Here is a 16,971-nt window from a genome sequence, read left to right on the forward strand (position 1 = left end):
TGTACGCAGCCAGAGTATTCTTCAGCATCCTGTCAAGGCACCCCCCAAAACCTGCTTTCCCTAGCCTCTGCAGAGGTTATAATTCATACAGACTTCTGGTGGCTGCTCCTTTTATATTTTATGAGTATGAGGCTTGTTGTATCATGTGTCCTAATGGCTCTGCTGCATGCTCTGTGCTTCAGACTCAGCCAGACCTTGGTGAAGGATGTGGCCATCCTTGCTCGAGAGATTCACGATGTTGCTGGGGATGGAGACTCACAGAGTTCATCGGGGACAGGACCAAGCACCTCCCTCAGCTCTGTGCCCAACACTCCTGCTTCCACCATATCAGCGAGAGAAGAGGTAAGATCCCAAATGACAGCAATCTCTGCCTCTGAATGCGAGCAAGTTTGCGGGGTACAGTTGCGGTGGGAAACCAGGGCAGCATTCCTAGTTGCTGCAGCATTAAAAAAACCCCTTGCTCCCTGCCCCCCTAAAAAACACTAGCAGAAAGATTGACTGCACTCTCTTTAGGGTGCTCTTTATTTTGCCCTCCCCTGTGCCACAGCCAGCCTTGCAAGAGGTGAGAGTGGGCTGCATGGGTCAAGAGCTGTATTGGATCTGGGCAGGTTTGGCTTTTGTTGGGGGCATCCTTACTGTGCCTCCAGGAAGCAGGAGGGCCCTGGTGTCAAAACGTTAGATTCCTCATATTATTTCCTAATGATCTTACAGTCTCTAGTGTGACTTTGGTCCCTGAAGTTTGCAACTGAGGAACAGGATGGGGTGGGCCTGCTGTGCTGCCGTAGCAGGGAGCCTGAGCCTCCCTTCTTGTTTCAGACAATGAGTGCTCTAGCTGCATGCTCTGTACCAGCTGTGTATTTTGTACCTCTGATGTGTCCTCTCTGCCAGGGCCCTTGAAACACTGTGCAGGTGTTTCTTGAATACCTTCCCTCCATCTGTGTATTGATAGGCAAGGGCAAGGACTCTGTTCCCCAGCCAGTGAGGTGGGCAAGGAGGAGGGCAGTTAGCTTGGGAAGTGCTGTCCTCCGGCTCTTCAGTGAAGCTGTGGCTTCCTCCTGAACCGTGTAGCACAGTTTGTCTGCGCTGGAGTGGGGAGGAGAGCGGCGATTTTTTAATTTGGCTCACCACTGCTGCAGCGCAGGGACTCAGCTCAGCTCAAACTTGGCTGCAAGGTCACCAGGAGGCTCCAGCTGCTAAAGCAAAGTTGCCTTTGCTGCTGTTAAATCCAAATTCCCTCCTGGCTACCACCAGTGTGGGCTTAAGAAAATATACAGCTCTCTTCATCTGCTGTTCAGATGGGCCCCTTGGCCCTCTGTTGTCTTTGACTGTTCTGAGAATTGCAGACCTGTTCAAACCTGAGGACCAAACTTGTTGCCCTGTCAAGAGAGTGCTTGGAGGCCCTGTGAATCTGTTGTGGCCTTCACTGAAGGTGCAAAGCAGAAGTTTAGGGAGATACCCAGAAAATCAGGCGAGTGTGGCTGTGCTTGTGTTAAGCTGAGTTCAGCTGCAGCCTGCTCAGGGAGGGTTTTTTTTCCTGGGGCCGTTTGGAGCCGCAGTGCACAAACGTTTCGCAATAACTTCAGACTCTGAGATAAAGTGTTTTATTGCTTTGTTTCCATGCAAGTGCCACACCTCCAAAACTGCCTTTTGTATTATTCTTTTTGAGCAGTTAAGGTGACAAACCTACCTTACTTCTGACTTGCAAATGAAACGTTTGCTTCAGGTTGGTAATGACCAGCACTCAGCACCCGCTTCCTTCCAGAAAAGCAAGGTACCTCCTTCTTTGTCGAGTGCCACTGAACAGTGCAGCTAGGTCAGGATATACAGAGGGATGTTCCCTGCTGCTAGAGGAGGAAGGATACCTCCAAAACACAGTGTTTTTACTCTGTGCAAAACGATGGGGTCCAAAGCTCATGGTAGTGGTGCTGAATGTCTTGCCAGAATTGCTCAGACCCAGGCAAACTGAGGGTTTCTCTGTGATGCGGCTTTGTAGCACTGCCGTGTGCTGTGTGGGACGTGCCAGTCAGCCCCCTCGCAATAGTCCGGAGAGCCAATGTAGGGCTGTGTCATGCTGTAGGTAACGTTCCCAGCAGTATCCACTGGTAGAGCAGTTTTTTAGATCTTTACGGTGGTGTAAATGCTGTAAACACAGGTACCAGCCTGTGAAGACAGATCAAGAGCCATAACCTGTGGCGTGTTCCGCCAGTGGTGGCTGAAACCGCCATAAAGGCTTTTAAATAGACTCACTCCAAATAGGGTTGGATAGCACCGTGATTTCAGCAGGATCAGTGGCTGGGAGGCCATTTAAGTTACGCCCAAAATGCCGGTATGCATCAGTGGAGGTGCCTTTACATTAGCGATAGCCAGGAACAGGTTAAATCAGCAGGAATAGCCAGGAACAGGTTAAACCAGCAGGAATTTCTATTTGTGATGCTGAGATGTAGAGCTGAATCCTGAATAGCTTGGGATCCTGAATGTGCATCTTGGGGGTCATGTTATGAATGGGAGTAATATAAACTGATGTGGGTTTAACAAACACACATCACGTCTTTGGAACTGAACTAGAATCAGCGGACATGCTTCCCTCAGTCTGGGTGCTGCTGAATCTGTGCTAAAATAATTATTTTTGCTTAATGCAGGGAAGTTGTTAGGAAATATCTGAAGATTAGTGTGTGTGATGCTAAATACTGTGAATTTTGTAAGTGTTTATTAAAAAACTTGATATTAATATTCTAGGAAAGGACATAGTGATGAGAAATAGCTACTGTAGTTGTAATAGTAATGTATTGAAATATCTGATAAAAGGAAATATGTGAATAAGAAATGTTTGCTGTGTGTGACTCTTATACTACTCTGGCTCTTGCAGTGTTGTATGCCATTCTGCTAGCTCTTGATTTTTCTGCTACTAAATATTTATACCTATTCTACTAAAGTGGGGAAAAACGCAGGAAAAATAAGTGCTGATGCTGGAATCACTTTTGAGGGTTTAATGTCATACCAGAAGCTTTACTTCAGACCAGTGTGTGGCACAGCATTTCTCAGCCTCAAATGAGCTGCTTTTTAAATTACTTTTATTACGAAGCTTGGTTAACGATTAAAATCATGAGTGTTTTCTTAAAAGTTAAGGTGGAGCCTTAGATTTAAACTTTATTCTTCATGTTCTATCCTTTCATGTCCAGTGTTTGCTTGGATGTTTTCCAGGGAGGTTTTCAGTTCCCCAGTGCATGTTTGGGTGTTTTTGTTTGGTTTTGTTGCTCTCGGCTGTATAGTATATAATAACCTAGATTCCTGACATACTGAGCTGAGTACTGCTACAAATTAAGCAAAAAACCCCCAAACAAACCAAAAAAAGGGTCCAGCAAGGGTGAAACCTTTGTGATTCCTGTTTACCAAAGCCATGGTTTGTTTGGGATGCCATGGGTACTGGGTGTGTATGTTTTACAGGACCCAACTTTCTGCAAAGCCGAGCAGTCAAATTGAAGGCTCAGCTGCTGCAAGTGTAGTCAAGTGGGTCATCCCAAATCACTGGCCACTTCTGCAAATTTTAGCCCTGCACAAAATTCTTTTGGTTGGTCTTTTTTTAAAGTTGACAATGATATAGCAAAAACTTAAAAGCCCAATTATGTTTGTTAAGTTGTTTAACGTACTTGGTATGAATGTTGGTATGACGAGAGGAAATGCTTATGGGCGTGACAGAGCAGAAAGCATGAGAACAGACCAGGTCACATATGACAATCTCCTGGTGATGGGGGAGCAGGTGCTACCCTTAATGTGTTTTCAACTGGTTGTGCTGAGAACTGCTGGACTGTAGGAATATCTCATTCCCTTCTGACACTGTTTCACCGCTGCAAGCAGCCTAACACTGTTTCTGCACTTCATGAAAGGATGCTTAAAAAAGAGAAGCGTATTAGCTAAAACCTTTTGGCTGTTGTGCCCCTGTGCCATAATATCTCATACCTTCTGCCTGTCTATAATCCAAGTGCTATTGCGTAGAGTGTGGGGAGCCTGGACCTTGGATGGCACATGGTTTTCTCGCAAGAGCTGTGTGCTTTGCCAACCAAAGAGCCTCCTGGGCTGTATGTTTAGCCCATTCTCTGTGCTCAGAGGGCTGCTGGATTTCACTCAGCACAGTCTGTTTCGAAGTAACTGGGGAGCTGCCCGAGACCACCTCTGTGGAACTGGTTGGTGACCAGGACCTCCACGGGCTTCAGTGCATGCCGGGGGTGGGCATTGAGTGCTGGTCCTCAGGAATGCGCTTTTGGGAATTCAGCCCAAAATAACCCCAAACCATGTGTTCTCTTTGATACTTGCTGTCACGGTCATTCAGTAGCATTGATCTCTTTGTTTCTGTTTTAACACAGATTGCTCGTAGATCTTTTCGGCTGGCATATCCATCTCAGGTGCACTTTCCATCCCATTATTTTTGTATCTCTGTCTTGTCACTTATTTTCCTCCCCTTCTTTTAGAGTTTTTGTCTGTCAGTCAACTAAACAGGAGTAGCTGTCTTGTCTTTTCTGTTCTTCTTCCTGTTAATTATTTGCATTATCAGTGGTTTTGTATTGCTTTTTCATCTCTTCCATGTGTTACTAAATGGTTTCTGATTAATTTTAGTGTGGCTTTAATGTTGTATTGATATATTAAAACATAAGGTATGGGAAAAAAGGGCCTTTTTGAGTTTTAGCTAAATTCAAAAAAGGCAAATACGTACTTTTCAACTACGTGCTCAAGAGTCAAAATTATAAAGTGGAATAGCCCCACTGAACTTCGTAGGATGACTCCAGTGGGTAGATGCTTGCAGGATTGGGGTCTAATAATTTGCTTAGGAACCCATACCTGTCTGAACAAGACTTAATGAATCAGTGTTGCTCTGGGGCTTGCCTGAAAATCTGCAATACCTGCAGTGAGTGCCTGCGTGCCTCCTTCCCTACTAATTTTTAATGACTCATTACTCATTATTTCCAAGTTGGTGCAGCACATTCCAGAAGCAAGTCTGAACTACCAGAAAGTGCCTCCAGGATCAGTGGAACTGAAGGATTTTGACCAAAATATGAACAATAATAGAGAAGAGGATCCCTCAAGAAAAACGAGGACAAGAAACCGTGAGGAGGCAGGCCACCTTTTTCTTTACTTTATATATGACATTGCTTTAAGCTGCAGTATTTGTACCTGCTCTTTCTAAGCTGCCAAAGGAGGCTACTCAAAAAAAAATGCACTTCTCAAGAGCCCTGACTTGTAGGTATAGAACCAGTGTTTAAAAAACAAAAAAAAGAGGAACAGAATCACCCTTCTTGCCAGTACTGACTGGAAGTTTCCTCTCTTGTGTAAAACTCCACTAAAACCTGAGGCTTGGTCACTTGTTGTTTGGGAGGAGGCATTCAGTGTCAGAGCCCACTTAGGCTATTTCACTGCTATTTTAAAGAAAAACACAAAAATCTCCACTTTGAAAACTGCAGCACCTATGGTTTAATGGCATCTTACTTTTCTGCAACCGGCATCCTGGTTAGAGCTGCCCATGGAGCAGCAGTGGCAGAATCTGGACCTTACAAGGAGTTTCTGCAGCTGGGCTTGAGTGCTGTGGCACAGCTGGCTTGCTGTGCTGTGCCGTGCCATGCCATGCAGACAGCAAGCTGCTTGTTCTGCATTGCTCCCTCCAGCGTATGCAATTTTGTGCAGTTCTTCTGGGCTGAGAGAGCAGGGTAACCTGGAAACCACTGGGATGATGCTAAAGGGTGAGGAAGCCTGGCCTGAAACTTGAGGCTGGTGATGGTGTTGGGGTGAGGGCTTTAGCAGGATGATGGTGCCGGAGAGCGGAGGAGCAGGCTGCTGATGCAGCACTCGGCTGTTGCTTCTGCTTGCTTTCTGTGTGCTGGCTCTGGATGGGAAGGAAGAGCTGGGGCAGAGGCTCTGGGGAGGCAGTGTGGGCAGGAGGGGAGAGCTGGGCTCTAGCATGGTCACTCTGCTGTTCTGGAGGCGACTCAGATGGGCAGATGGACGGGGAACTTGGGCTGAGCCACTGGTACTGGTCCTGTCCCGTGACTGACTTCAAGCAATCCCTCACTCTCCTGTAGAGAGGTGCCAAGGCTGAATAAAAAGTGCACGTTCAGAGTGCCCCCAGCTGATGTGGGCTTTCCTGGCAGAAGCCTGGGGGCTCTGCTGAGCCATAGGACTTGAATATTTGGGGTTTGGTGGGTTTTTTGTTGTGTTTTTAATAAAGCAGAATGTAACATGGCGGGATACCTGGCTGGGAAGGTGGCTTGAATTCGTATAAATCACATTAGATGGTTTCAGTAAGACTGCTTGTGGGACTTCTTGCATTGTGATTTGGCTTTGGGGGGGGAGGTGCCTGTGAGACTTGGAAAGTCTTAAGCTTTTTCTTTCAGAAATGCTTAAATAGTTACATTACTGCAGACAACTCTGTCTCTAGAAAAAAAATCTGAACAAGTTAGTAGTAATCTTTTTGCCAAAGTGCTGCAACAAAGCTGCATATCATCTTAATCTTCCTTTGAGCTTCAAGTATCATCCACATAGATGAAGATGTTTCAGTGGAGATCATTTACTGTAAAAAATTTCCAGTTTTGTAATATGCCACTTTTGCTAAAAGTTCTCTGATTTGCCCTTATGTTTTAGGTAATCTTTGACAATCTGATGTTGAACCCAGTGTCCCAGCTGTCACATACAATCCGTGAAAATACAGAAAACCTAGCTGAAAAAATGAAGTAAGTAACTTTTTGTCCCTGGCCTGAAATGTTGACTTGCTGCTGAGTTTGTTGACTTGCTACTTGTGGAAGATAATGCATTGTTGCCTCAGAAAGTCTTGTTATCAAGATGCAGGGAATCTTGATATAGGAAACTATGTGTGTAGTGAACGAGGGGTAGTGTGATTATTTGCCATCTCTTTTCCTCGTATGCTTGGCCTTTGGAATTTTAATGCTGGATTTGTAATGCCTGTTGGTGCCCTAACTTTGAAATGTTGTCTGTGTAAAGATACAGCAGAAAATTGGTGGATTGTCTCCCCTTTCCTTCTCTGTCGTAAGGCTCTCAGAAAGCCTGCAGGTCACCAAGCTTGTGAAATCTCTTCAAAGCTTGTTGTTGCTCTAGAAGACATCAGTTAGGGAAGGACTTTGGATTGTTCCTAAATCATCTGAAAGGCGCTTTGTCCGGTTGCTAATCCACTAATCTCCTTTGTTGCCACATCTTGTGGTAATTAAGTCTTTTAAACAAGCAGCTTTTGGATAGCAATTTTAAGACCTGCTGCACTTCTTGTGCTCCAGGATTCTGTTTCAAAACTCAGAAAGGACCTGGGAGGAGATGGAGGCCAAAATGAATTCAGAAAATGAAGTGCCAATTCTGAAGACATCAAACAAGGTAAGACCATGCAAACAAGTGAAATACTGAAGGCTTTCGTCCATGAAAGCTTGTAAGAAACAAAACCAACAAGCTCTGGCCCTTCTCAAATCGTTTTCTGAAATTTCTAGTCCATTGGCATGTGTTGAACTGCTGTTTTTTCTTGCTGTTTGAAGTGTGACAAAGTAAGTTCCTTCAGCTGTTGCATTTCACCAAATTCTTCCCCTCTCCCTTTGTGATTCATCTTCAAAGACCCAGTCCTCTACCAAAGCATTACCTACCATGTGGTTGACACAGCCTCAGTAGTAGACAGGTGTTTCTCATGAATATTTGTTTTCTTCACCTGTAACAGTTTGATAATAGGGCAATAAAAAAGCTTTAGCCCTAGGGTGGTGTTTGTGCTCTTTATGACCACTTACTGTCATTCATGGGGACTGCCAGTAGAGGTTTAAGTACAATAATGGACCCAGCAAATATGGTTAATGCTAAGCGTACATATAACACTGCTCAGGACTTGTGTAGCTCGGTGCTACAGCAGTATATGTGGCCAATTGCTTTGTCTGGTGCACGAATTGAGTTTACAAATACCTTCGTGTATTTGGTATTAAGGAGGATGTGGAGAAGCCTTTGTACAGTTAATCTGGCTAGCATTTCAAGTCTAGAAACCACTGTGGCTATGAACTAGGTGGTGGTGTAGCACTTGGTGAAATGATGCAGAGCAGAGGTCCCTGTGCAAATCCACCTCGATACTGATACTAGCTTGGTCTTTTCTGTTAAACAAGCAAGGTTGGAACTGACTTTGAATCAAGAGATCAGATAAGGCAGAAGGAGTAAGACTAGATTACTGTGTCAGTTGAGTACTTTGTTGCTTAATTTTCCATTCTGATGCTTTTGTTTCTAGGAAATCAGTTCTATCCTGAAGGAGCTCAGGAGAGTTCAAAAACAGCTCGAAGGTTGGTCATTTAAAATCTTCTTTTTGTCTCTCAAATGCCAGTAAGTTGCACAAAATAAAATAATGTTGCTTGATTTGCCAGTGAAAGCTGGGAAAGCATGCAGAAGTTTAGTTTATTAGCACACTGCTCTCTGACGAGCGCATATGGAACAAACAGTAGATTCATCTTGTGCTGCCAATTTTTAAGAAAATTGTTGACTTTTGAAATGTGGAAGCTGTTGCTGTGGAAGTGCTTTGTTTGTGGTAATTACCATATCCCCATAAGATGAACTAGCAAAGGTCTGTTCTGCTGAAATAATATTTAGCAGCTCTTTCAGCCAGTAAACGGTGCTACACTTCTTGGACTTGAATTTTTTACATAGAGCTCTGTGCTATAGAAAAGGCAAAACAACCTCTTGCATCATCTAATAGCTTAATAAAGGCATGTAAAAACATACAGGCGTTATTTTGCACTCCTGCTAAAAGCTTGCCATTTGTCTGCTGTAGTTTGTCTTTTCCAATTTAACCAGAAAGTTGAGTGTCCTCATAGCTTCAGTTTGGGAGAGATTTTGCTTGTTAAAGCTGCTTAGGCTTGAAGGTACTAATGAAGAAAATACCGTGACTAAAATGAACAGGAGTACTGCCTACAGTTCTGCTGCCTTCAAAGTGAAGGCAGCAACCTTCTGGTTAGAAACTCTCCTCAGTGCTGCTAATGTGTCTCTGTATGTCTCTTTTCTTCCCCCCAGTCATAAATGCTATCATTGACCCTACTGGAAACTTGGATGTAGTTGCCAGTAACAAAGCATCTTCTGCTGCTAAACAATCTACAGCCACTAAAGTCAGGACTGCTAACACTTCTGGGTCTACACTGGAGACTTTGTCCCCAGTACAGATGAGAAACTACACACAGAAATCGAACTGTGGGTCTTCTAGCTTACAAGATTCGAATTTCATTCCAGATGGAGAGAAATATGTGATCTGATACAAAATTTTGTATTGCTATCATATTGTAATCTACTGTTGCATTAGTATTGTGTATGAGTGGTTTGTGGACAGTTTGTGTGGAGCAGTTGTTTAGATTGCTAACACGTTGCACAAAAAAAAAAAATCTATGCTGTGAGGGTGATTGGAAAGTCTGTGTATGCCTTTTAAACAAGACTAGCACTGTGGAGCAGCACATATTCAGCATAGAGGCAAACTGATTTTTAGAAAATTACTCACTCTTCCAGCGTGCCATAAGGAAACAGGCTTTGCATACGCTCCATTCAATACTGCCGAAGCTAAAGTGTTCTTGCATTGGCCTGTTTATAATTATTCAGTTGTAATGAGGCGCAATTTAAAAAAACACTTTTTGGTACTATATTTGTTTTGGTTTTGTTTGTTTGTTTTTTTTTTTTTTTGTAAGTGTACAAGTGAAGCATTACAACTCTGTTGGAATCAATGTGCAAATCCAACAGGATGATCGTGCAATATCTTGGGTTTCTAGGAGAAACTCTTACTACAGTTGTGTAAGAAGTCCTTTTCAGCAGTTATAAAAAGGCAACTACGCTGAAGTTGTGCATCCTTTTTTTAGTCCAAAAACCAAAACAAGACAGAATAAACCCTTTGTTTTTCTCTTGGGAAAGTGTAAAAGTTAATAATGGTATGAATGTAAAGACTACTAATGCAGTTACTATTTTTGATGATGTTTCAGGCCCAAAGTTTGGGGTTGGTACAAAAAGTCAGATTTTACAGTTTAGCTTGCCAAATTTTCATGATCTTGGTACAAATGCTGTCTTTAAGCTGAGCTTTTTTTTCCTTTTTTCTCTTTTTTTAAATATACAGTCTTTTTACAATGAGCTACAAATGCTTTTGGCTGGGCCAAAGACTTAAGATGTTTGTGATTAGCTAATTGCTAAGAAAAACATCTGTTCCAATGGCTCATGTAATAAACTTAATTGCACAGTTGCTGTGAACTAGTGTTCACTTGACAGCACTGAAAAAATAATGGCTTAAATGTAGCTCCACCTTCATGGCTAGTTCTGTTAGGAATTTTTTTCAATGCAAAAGTGCTTGAAGACCACCATTCTGTGGTATTCTTCAGAAACTATTGAACAGTGTCAAGCACTTTGTACATTTGGGATTTTTGTCTGGATTTTATTTTTGGTCTGTTATAATCCTAGAAACACTATGTTACGTGCAATTGCACCGAGCAATTTCTTGTTTAAAAAAAGTTGGATTTTGTATTCTGTCTTTCTGTTAAACTGCAAAACACTAAGCAATTTTTGTTGCTTTAAGAGCAAAAGTTTTGTTTTAGAGGGGACCTCTTCCAGACGTGTTTGCTCCCAGTTATTTCTGTCTTGTATCAATTCCTTTTTCATTCTTCCTGGTCAATAAACAGTAATCAGGTAAAGAAATTTTTGTAGCTGTGGAGGATACATTTACTGGGAAAGGTGAGCAGATGAGTTCCACTTTGCCCTCATACAGTGTGTAGTTTAACCAGTGAAAATGGTTTCCCAAGCTTGACTGCTTCTTGTGTGCTGACTTTATATTTTGGGGTGGGTAGTGGATTCCTTAGTTAGCCTCAGTAGTTACCTGAGCTTTTCTGCTAGAATGTTGTAACAGTGGGAACCTGTTAAAATAATTCAAATAAATAGGGATGCTCACAAAGTGTTTAATCTTAGTAGTGAAGACCGTGATTTCTTTCCTGGTGAAGCTAGTGGGAGCTTTCTATCAATTTCAGCAGAAACAGAATTGATCCCAGAATGGGAGTATGCCAACAGGCCATTAGTTTCTTTTGAGCGTGCAAGATGCTGGCTGGTAAACAATAGGTGCAAATATTCTTCCAAGATTTTCAGTAGGTTATAAGACTCATCTGCTTGTATGGAGATGCTCTTCCATGAAGAAATCTGCTGGATTTCACGTAGATGAATGCAGAATAAAAAAAGAATTTGCCCTTGATGTTCTTCTGCCTGTAATATACGCACCATCTGAACGTGTTCATTCAGTCGTTTGTTCTGATCTGTCTTTTCTTGAAATACCTGACTGTGTCCTTGATGAATATCATAAGTGGTGGTATAATTCCTGACATGTGAGACACAATTTTTCAAGCCCTTCTTGGTTAGGGTTTGAACCATCCAGGTGCTACCCCAACTCACTAGGAGTTGAAGGACCTTCACAGATAAGGTGTTGCTGTTAGTTTCAGTTTTGCTGTAGAGACAAGTGAATTACTCAGACATCTGACTATTATTATTACTTGTTAACCATGTTTCCACATCTTCATGGCTATGCTCTAGTGGATTTTGTTTCTCTACAATGTGTCCTTGATGGGACTTCTGTTTACTTTCATTTGAAAATTGCTTGATTTTTCTTTCATTCATGAACACATCAGGGATGGATTTTCTTCCTTGGTTGCTCTGTTCTGAACTTGAGAGAGAGCCTGCAGACACCTTACATCAATTAAATCAACCCGCAAAATATGGTACCTCTTCAAGTGACTAATAAGGATGCAACAGTCGGTGTCTGTTTATAATTTGGAAACGTGTGTGAAGGGAGGGGAGGATGCACAGCTTGATTTGTTTTATTTGTGACTCAGCCAAACTATAAAACGCTTCTGCACCCTGACACAATGTTCATCCTTGGATCTTTGCATTTAAAACAGTTTTCTAGTCGATGATGAAATGCAATATATTTTTTTCTTGTATTCACTGCTTCTGAAGCACACCCCGTTTGCACTTGTCTGCTCCAGATAAGCCAAAGAGCTAGCCACCTGACTATTACTCCTTTGTTGATTGTTCATTCTTACAAGCAGTACTGTACACAACCATGAAAACATGCCTCTGTGTGACTCCAGTGTGAACCTAACAGACGTGTAGTGGTGTATCTGGGTGGCCCAGGACCAGTGCGTAAGATACGTGTTGGCTTGCATGAGCTACAGATGGGCCTTGCATTGAGTTTGGTAGGGGTGACGCTGACCTGTGGGTCACTCTCATACCATATTGCTTTCATGTGTTTTGTATCTGACTAAAGAAATGTAAGGAAGGGTGGGATTTTCAGAGTCTTAGGGAAGCGAGTGCTCAGGTCCTTTGGGGTTTCCGTATGCTGTGAGCACCTTTCAAAATCCCAGCCCTCAGCTCTTCCACTATACTTGAAAACCATGTTCTCAGTTTAACACTTTCAAATGTAAAAACCTGTTACTCTGTTCTGATGGCATGAATGTAAGTTCCTGTGAGAATGTGTACGAGCTTTGTGAGCAAGGACCTAAATCGTATCTACGTATCTAAGTGATGTCATGTCATGGTCATGCTCCAGGAGAAAAGAACATCTGCATCATTGAGTATTTTATTAAAGGTACAACTAGTGGAATGTTTACATACAGCCTACTGAAAAAAAGAGGAGACAAAAAAAAAAAGATAAAGTGTAAAGTATTTAAATGCAAGATTCTACTAGTTTTTTCTTGGTTTGCAGATCACACTAGCTATTTTTGAAGTTCCGTAAATGTGTATAACTTTTGCAAAGACCAGACAGAACTACCTGTTCACTTTCGATGTGCCCCGTGCTGAATTGTGCCTATTTCACTCTCTGCTGTTGTTACGCTGCTGATTCTGCTGTTCTGAACCGTTCACTGGATCATTCCATTTGCATGCAACACAAATGCAAGCTGAGCTGTCTGAGAGTAAAGCTGAAACACGTTTGTATAACTTGAATCCATTAATGACTTTCTCTCTTCCACACCCTCTTGAAATGCTGTGTATAATTTTGATTTGTTTCTCCTGCCCTGATTTTTTTTCTGCTTTTGTTTTGTTTTGGTTGTTTTTTTTTTTTGAATGGTAATTTATTTTTGTTTGGATTATAGGCAGTATCTGTACATTTTGTTTCAAGGTGATGTTGTGGATGTCTTTAAAAGAACAAATTGTTATTTTATATAATTTTATCATAAAGTTGCTCTAATAAATCATTCTTTTATCATGTGACAATGATTCTGGACTTCATGTGTTAATTTGGGAGGGAGTATGTGTTTGGTGGACTAAATTTTGCAACTGCCTGTTTACATTGGTGTTAAGTACAGTGTACTGAAAGAATTGCCAGCAACTGAAGACTCACAGTGCAACTGGATCTGTCCTGGTGAGACGTATGGCTGGGGCAGATCCTTCTCCAATAGTACAGGAGTCCCCTTTCCCCTGCCCCTGTACTTACAGGATTGAAGTCCCCAAGTCCCCACCACCTGAGGATGGTCTTACTTCTGAGTATGGTATGGTGATACTTGATTTAATTGTTAGTACTCTTTTATTTCATTGCCATGATTAACAATGGTAGTTAAATTGTTCCTCAGCAGGTATGTGTTTATAGAAGAACATTATTAGAGTCACTCTCTTGCTCTCACCTTATGTATATACATATGAGTTTGTGTCTGTGAAATTCTTTTGATTTTTCCCTTCATTCCATCACTGTCATCCTTCCCTCCTGCAGTTCTGTCTGACCTTTGCATCCTTCCTGGCGCTTTTGAAATGACATTATTTCTTCCCTCCCCTCTGCACAGCCTTCAGGTGCCTGCAGCCTCCCCCACCCTGCTCAGTGCTGCGTGGGACTCTGCCTCCATGTCCTCTGCGCTAGCACAGCTTCTGTAGCAAGTAGAACATCTGTAGCTTATAAAAACATTGCGCTGTTTGCCAGCAGTAACTAAAACACAAAGGGGAAAAAATAATATTAGTACCTAACCAGGATCAGTGGGAGACTTCCCATTCTTTGGTGACCCTTGCATTAGATACATGAACATGAGACCTTTTCTGCTTAAAGTCTTAGGGAGGGATTTTGTGTTTAAAAGAAAAATAAAATAAAAAATCTTCTGCCTCTCTTAAAAAGCTTTCTCAAGCTTAGTTTGTGTGTGCTGTGTCTGCAGAGAAAGCTTTCTGTCTTCTCTAAAATACAGGGCTGGGCTATACACTAACTATATTGCTTCTCAGTGGGCTTCCCCAGCAGTACTGAGTGGTATTTGAGTTGAGATGCTATGTGAAGTGCCCTTTTGAAATCAATAGTGCATCCACTTCATTAATTTTTAGAAGTCCGACTGAATAAACATAAGAGGTAGTGAAACTGTGGCCAAAACTATTTGCAATGTAATGAAAGCTGCTATCTGGCAGAATTTGAAAATAAAGGATAGATGGCAAAAGTAATGATCTCTTCTGTGCATCTTCCTGCTGAGTATTCAGCTGTAATCCTGCCTGGCTCTTCAGTGTCCTCATCTGCTTTGGGAAATAGAGCCTGGTTTTCCACACGTGTATAGAAGGGAACACCAGGCAGTGTTGCCTTGAGCAGGGTTTGCAGGATCCTTCCTTGGAGCAAAACTTTAAGTCATCGGAGACAGGTTCTCATTTTTTGACATTGTGTGAAGATCTACCAACAGACCCTCATCTGCTGGGTCCTGCCTATGCGATGGTGTGGGAGGACTGTGCCTTTTGCAACGTGGGCATTTGTGGACTGTTAAAAGCCCTGCAGGTGTCAGCTTTTTCTGGTGAGATGGGGTTGGTGTGGGGCAGCAGTTGGTTGGGCTGGGGGGTGTGTTGCTTTCCTTAGGAGGGGTACAACCAGTTGGCTGCAGCCCTGCGGAGACTTGGAGCACACCTGCGCACAGGGGCACACCTGATGTGGTTATCCAGAAAGAGTGTTTTAATGGATTGGCTGCTTAGGTCTCTGAATGACGTGGGCTGAGCAAGGAAAGCCAAGAAAAGTGAACGTAAGAAAATAGTACTCACTAGGACTCTACCGTGCTTAAGCTTTTTTTTTTTCCTCTTCTGAACAGAAACTAATGAAAATGCTGCGCTTGCCAAAAGAATTGGTGCCAGAAAAGGCTTGTTCAACAGTAATGCTTCTGCCTCTGTCAACATCCAACTCATAGGAACCATAGGAAGGAAAAAAAAAAAAAAAACCACAAACCCAAAATGTGGCATCCAGCTGGCACCTGGGGGCACTTTGTGGACAAGGAAATACCCAGAGACACAGGTGAAATTTGGTTTCAGCAAGAGGACCTGGGGCTTTAGCACAGCAGTAACCTTAGCAGGTCACTCTTGGGTGGTACGTTTCTCCCAGGGAATGGATCTCCCTCCTAGCCGCTGGTAGCTTGCGGGCTCAGAGAAGATGGATTATAACACAGCCCGTAATACGCCTTCACTACAGGCAAAGCAACCCTGTGTAAGCAAGAAAAATGTTGTTTATCTTCAGGTAGATGTGAGGATGACAGTTGCATCAGGCCAGTGGTTTCCTACCTTGCCAGGTACTTGGCAAATTGAAGAGGAGGAGTGTAATTGTTGTAATACGAAGCCAGATGTAGTCAAGGCAGACAGCACATATTGAAGCTTTTCCTAATACTTGTAGGTCATCTTTCCTATGTGCGACTGGAAGGTGAGTGCCACACGAGAGGAGTGACAAGACTGAGACAGCAAAGGAGACTCTGTAGTCACTTGAGCTATGCAAATCACTGATTTTTTTTTTTTTCAATTGAAATATTTTTCCAAACAAAATACAGCTGACAGCATTTTATTTTAGGTTGAACAAAATGGTTCCAAACAAGTTAAATATTTCAAGTTAAATGTTTGAAATCATGGTTAGATATTTTAGTGAATTTATTGATTTTTTTAAAAAGTGGAAATTGAGTAAATCTTTAAACATATTTCCAAACAAAAGAATCACAATTTTATTTAGACTTTGAAATTTTCTCAAGGCTTGTCGGCTGAATCACTTCTGAATTCTTGGCCTGAAATGACTTCCCTCCCCACCCCACCCCAACTCATTTGAGTATACAATCTTTTGGCACAAAGTATAAATAGAGCATTTTTCTTTTCAAGTGTAAGGACCCTGGTTGTTCCTGCCTCCCATCCTTCTGTCAACTGTTAGTGTTCAGAGCCCAGCCGCCTGGTCCTCGTGAAACGGAAAGTGTAGTTTTGTAGTAATCTCTGCAGTGGTAGCGACGTTTTTGTCTATTATTAGTTCTCGGAGATGAGAACGTGTTAAACTGGCAGTTTCTTCTTAGCACACCTCCCACGTAGACATTAAAAGATCTTTCACTGTATCTTTTAAGGCACCCTTCTAACAAACTGGAGTCCAAGTATGCTTTTTAGATGGAGTACGTTAACCACAGAGTGGCATCCAACTGTACAGTGACAGATATATTTACTCTGTGTGTGGGATGGTGGTAAGTCAACCAGAGCAACTGGTAGAAGGGGCCTTGTCTGAGAGATGCGGAAGGGGAGGAATAAAAAAGATTGCTTGTTTGCCCTGAAACTTGCCAGTCGTTTTTTTCTTTTCTCCATCCAATTGCATGAGTTGGTCGAATAAATCATATTCTCCCCACAAACCCACTTCCATCCTTAAGCCCTCAAAGCTACAACACTGCTAGTAACATCAGAAATGTGTAATTGCTGTTGGGCTGGTATGTGAGATCAGATAAGCAGAAGGAAGCCAGGCTTTTGCAAGCTGGAGAGGAGGAGGACAATGAGATTAATCAGTGCTGTAAGTGGTTACAGAGCTGCCAAGGAGAAGAAACACGGGTCCTTTTTCTGGAAGCTGTTCTTCACCCTGATATAACCCAGCCTCTCCCAGTTTGAACTAAACTGGTGATACTGGAGCAATAAATGATAAGTTCTGAACTTCATACAAATGTGCTGCTTCTTGTGTGGTACGATCCCGAACTCGCCGAAGTCAGTGGGAGCTTTTGTGATTTA

The 16,971-nt window shown here is 42.5% G+C and overlaps 1 protein-coding gene across 6 annotated transcripts in view; it reads left to right on the top strand.

Moving 5' to 3' along the window:
* Window positions 1-12,774, top strand: part of CEP170B (centrosomal protein 170B) — a 59,815-nt gene extending 47,041 nt beyond the window's left edge. For 3 of the 6 annotated variants that reach the window (XM_052783363.1, XM_052783357.1, XM_052783360.1), the window contains 6 exons: window positions 183-342; window positions 4,964-5,107; window positions 6,628-6,716; window positions 7,272-7,365; window positions 8,246-8,297; window positions 9,022-12,774. In XM_052783363.1, the coding sequence (XP_052639323.1) occupies window positions 183-342; window positions 4,964-5,107; window positions 6,628-6,716; window positions 7,272-7,365; window positions 8,246-8,297; window positions 9,022-9,257 (775 nt within the window). In that variant the 3' untranslated portion in view covers window positions 9,258-12,774. Of the gene's footprint in view, window positions 1-182; window positions 343-4,361; window positions 4,401-4,963; window positions 5,108-6,627; window positions 6,717-7,271; window positions 7,366-8,245; window positions 8,298-9,021 lie in introns of all 6 variants that reach the window. The other 3 variants (XM_052783359.1, XM_052783358.1, XM_052783361.1) reach the window with 2 other exon arrangements.
* Window positions 12,775-16,971: the final 4,197 nt, after the last annotated feature.

The sequence above is a fragment of the Harpia harpyja genome, chromosome 3 (assembly GCF_026419915.1).
Source record: "Harpia harpyja isolate bHarHar1 chromosome 3, bHarHar1 primary haplotype, whole genome shotgun sequence".
Lineage (NCBI taxonomy): Eukaryota > Metazoa > Chordata > Aves > Accipitriformes > Accipitridae > Harpia > Harpia harpyja.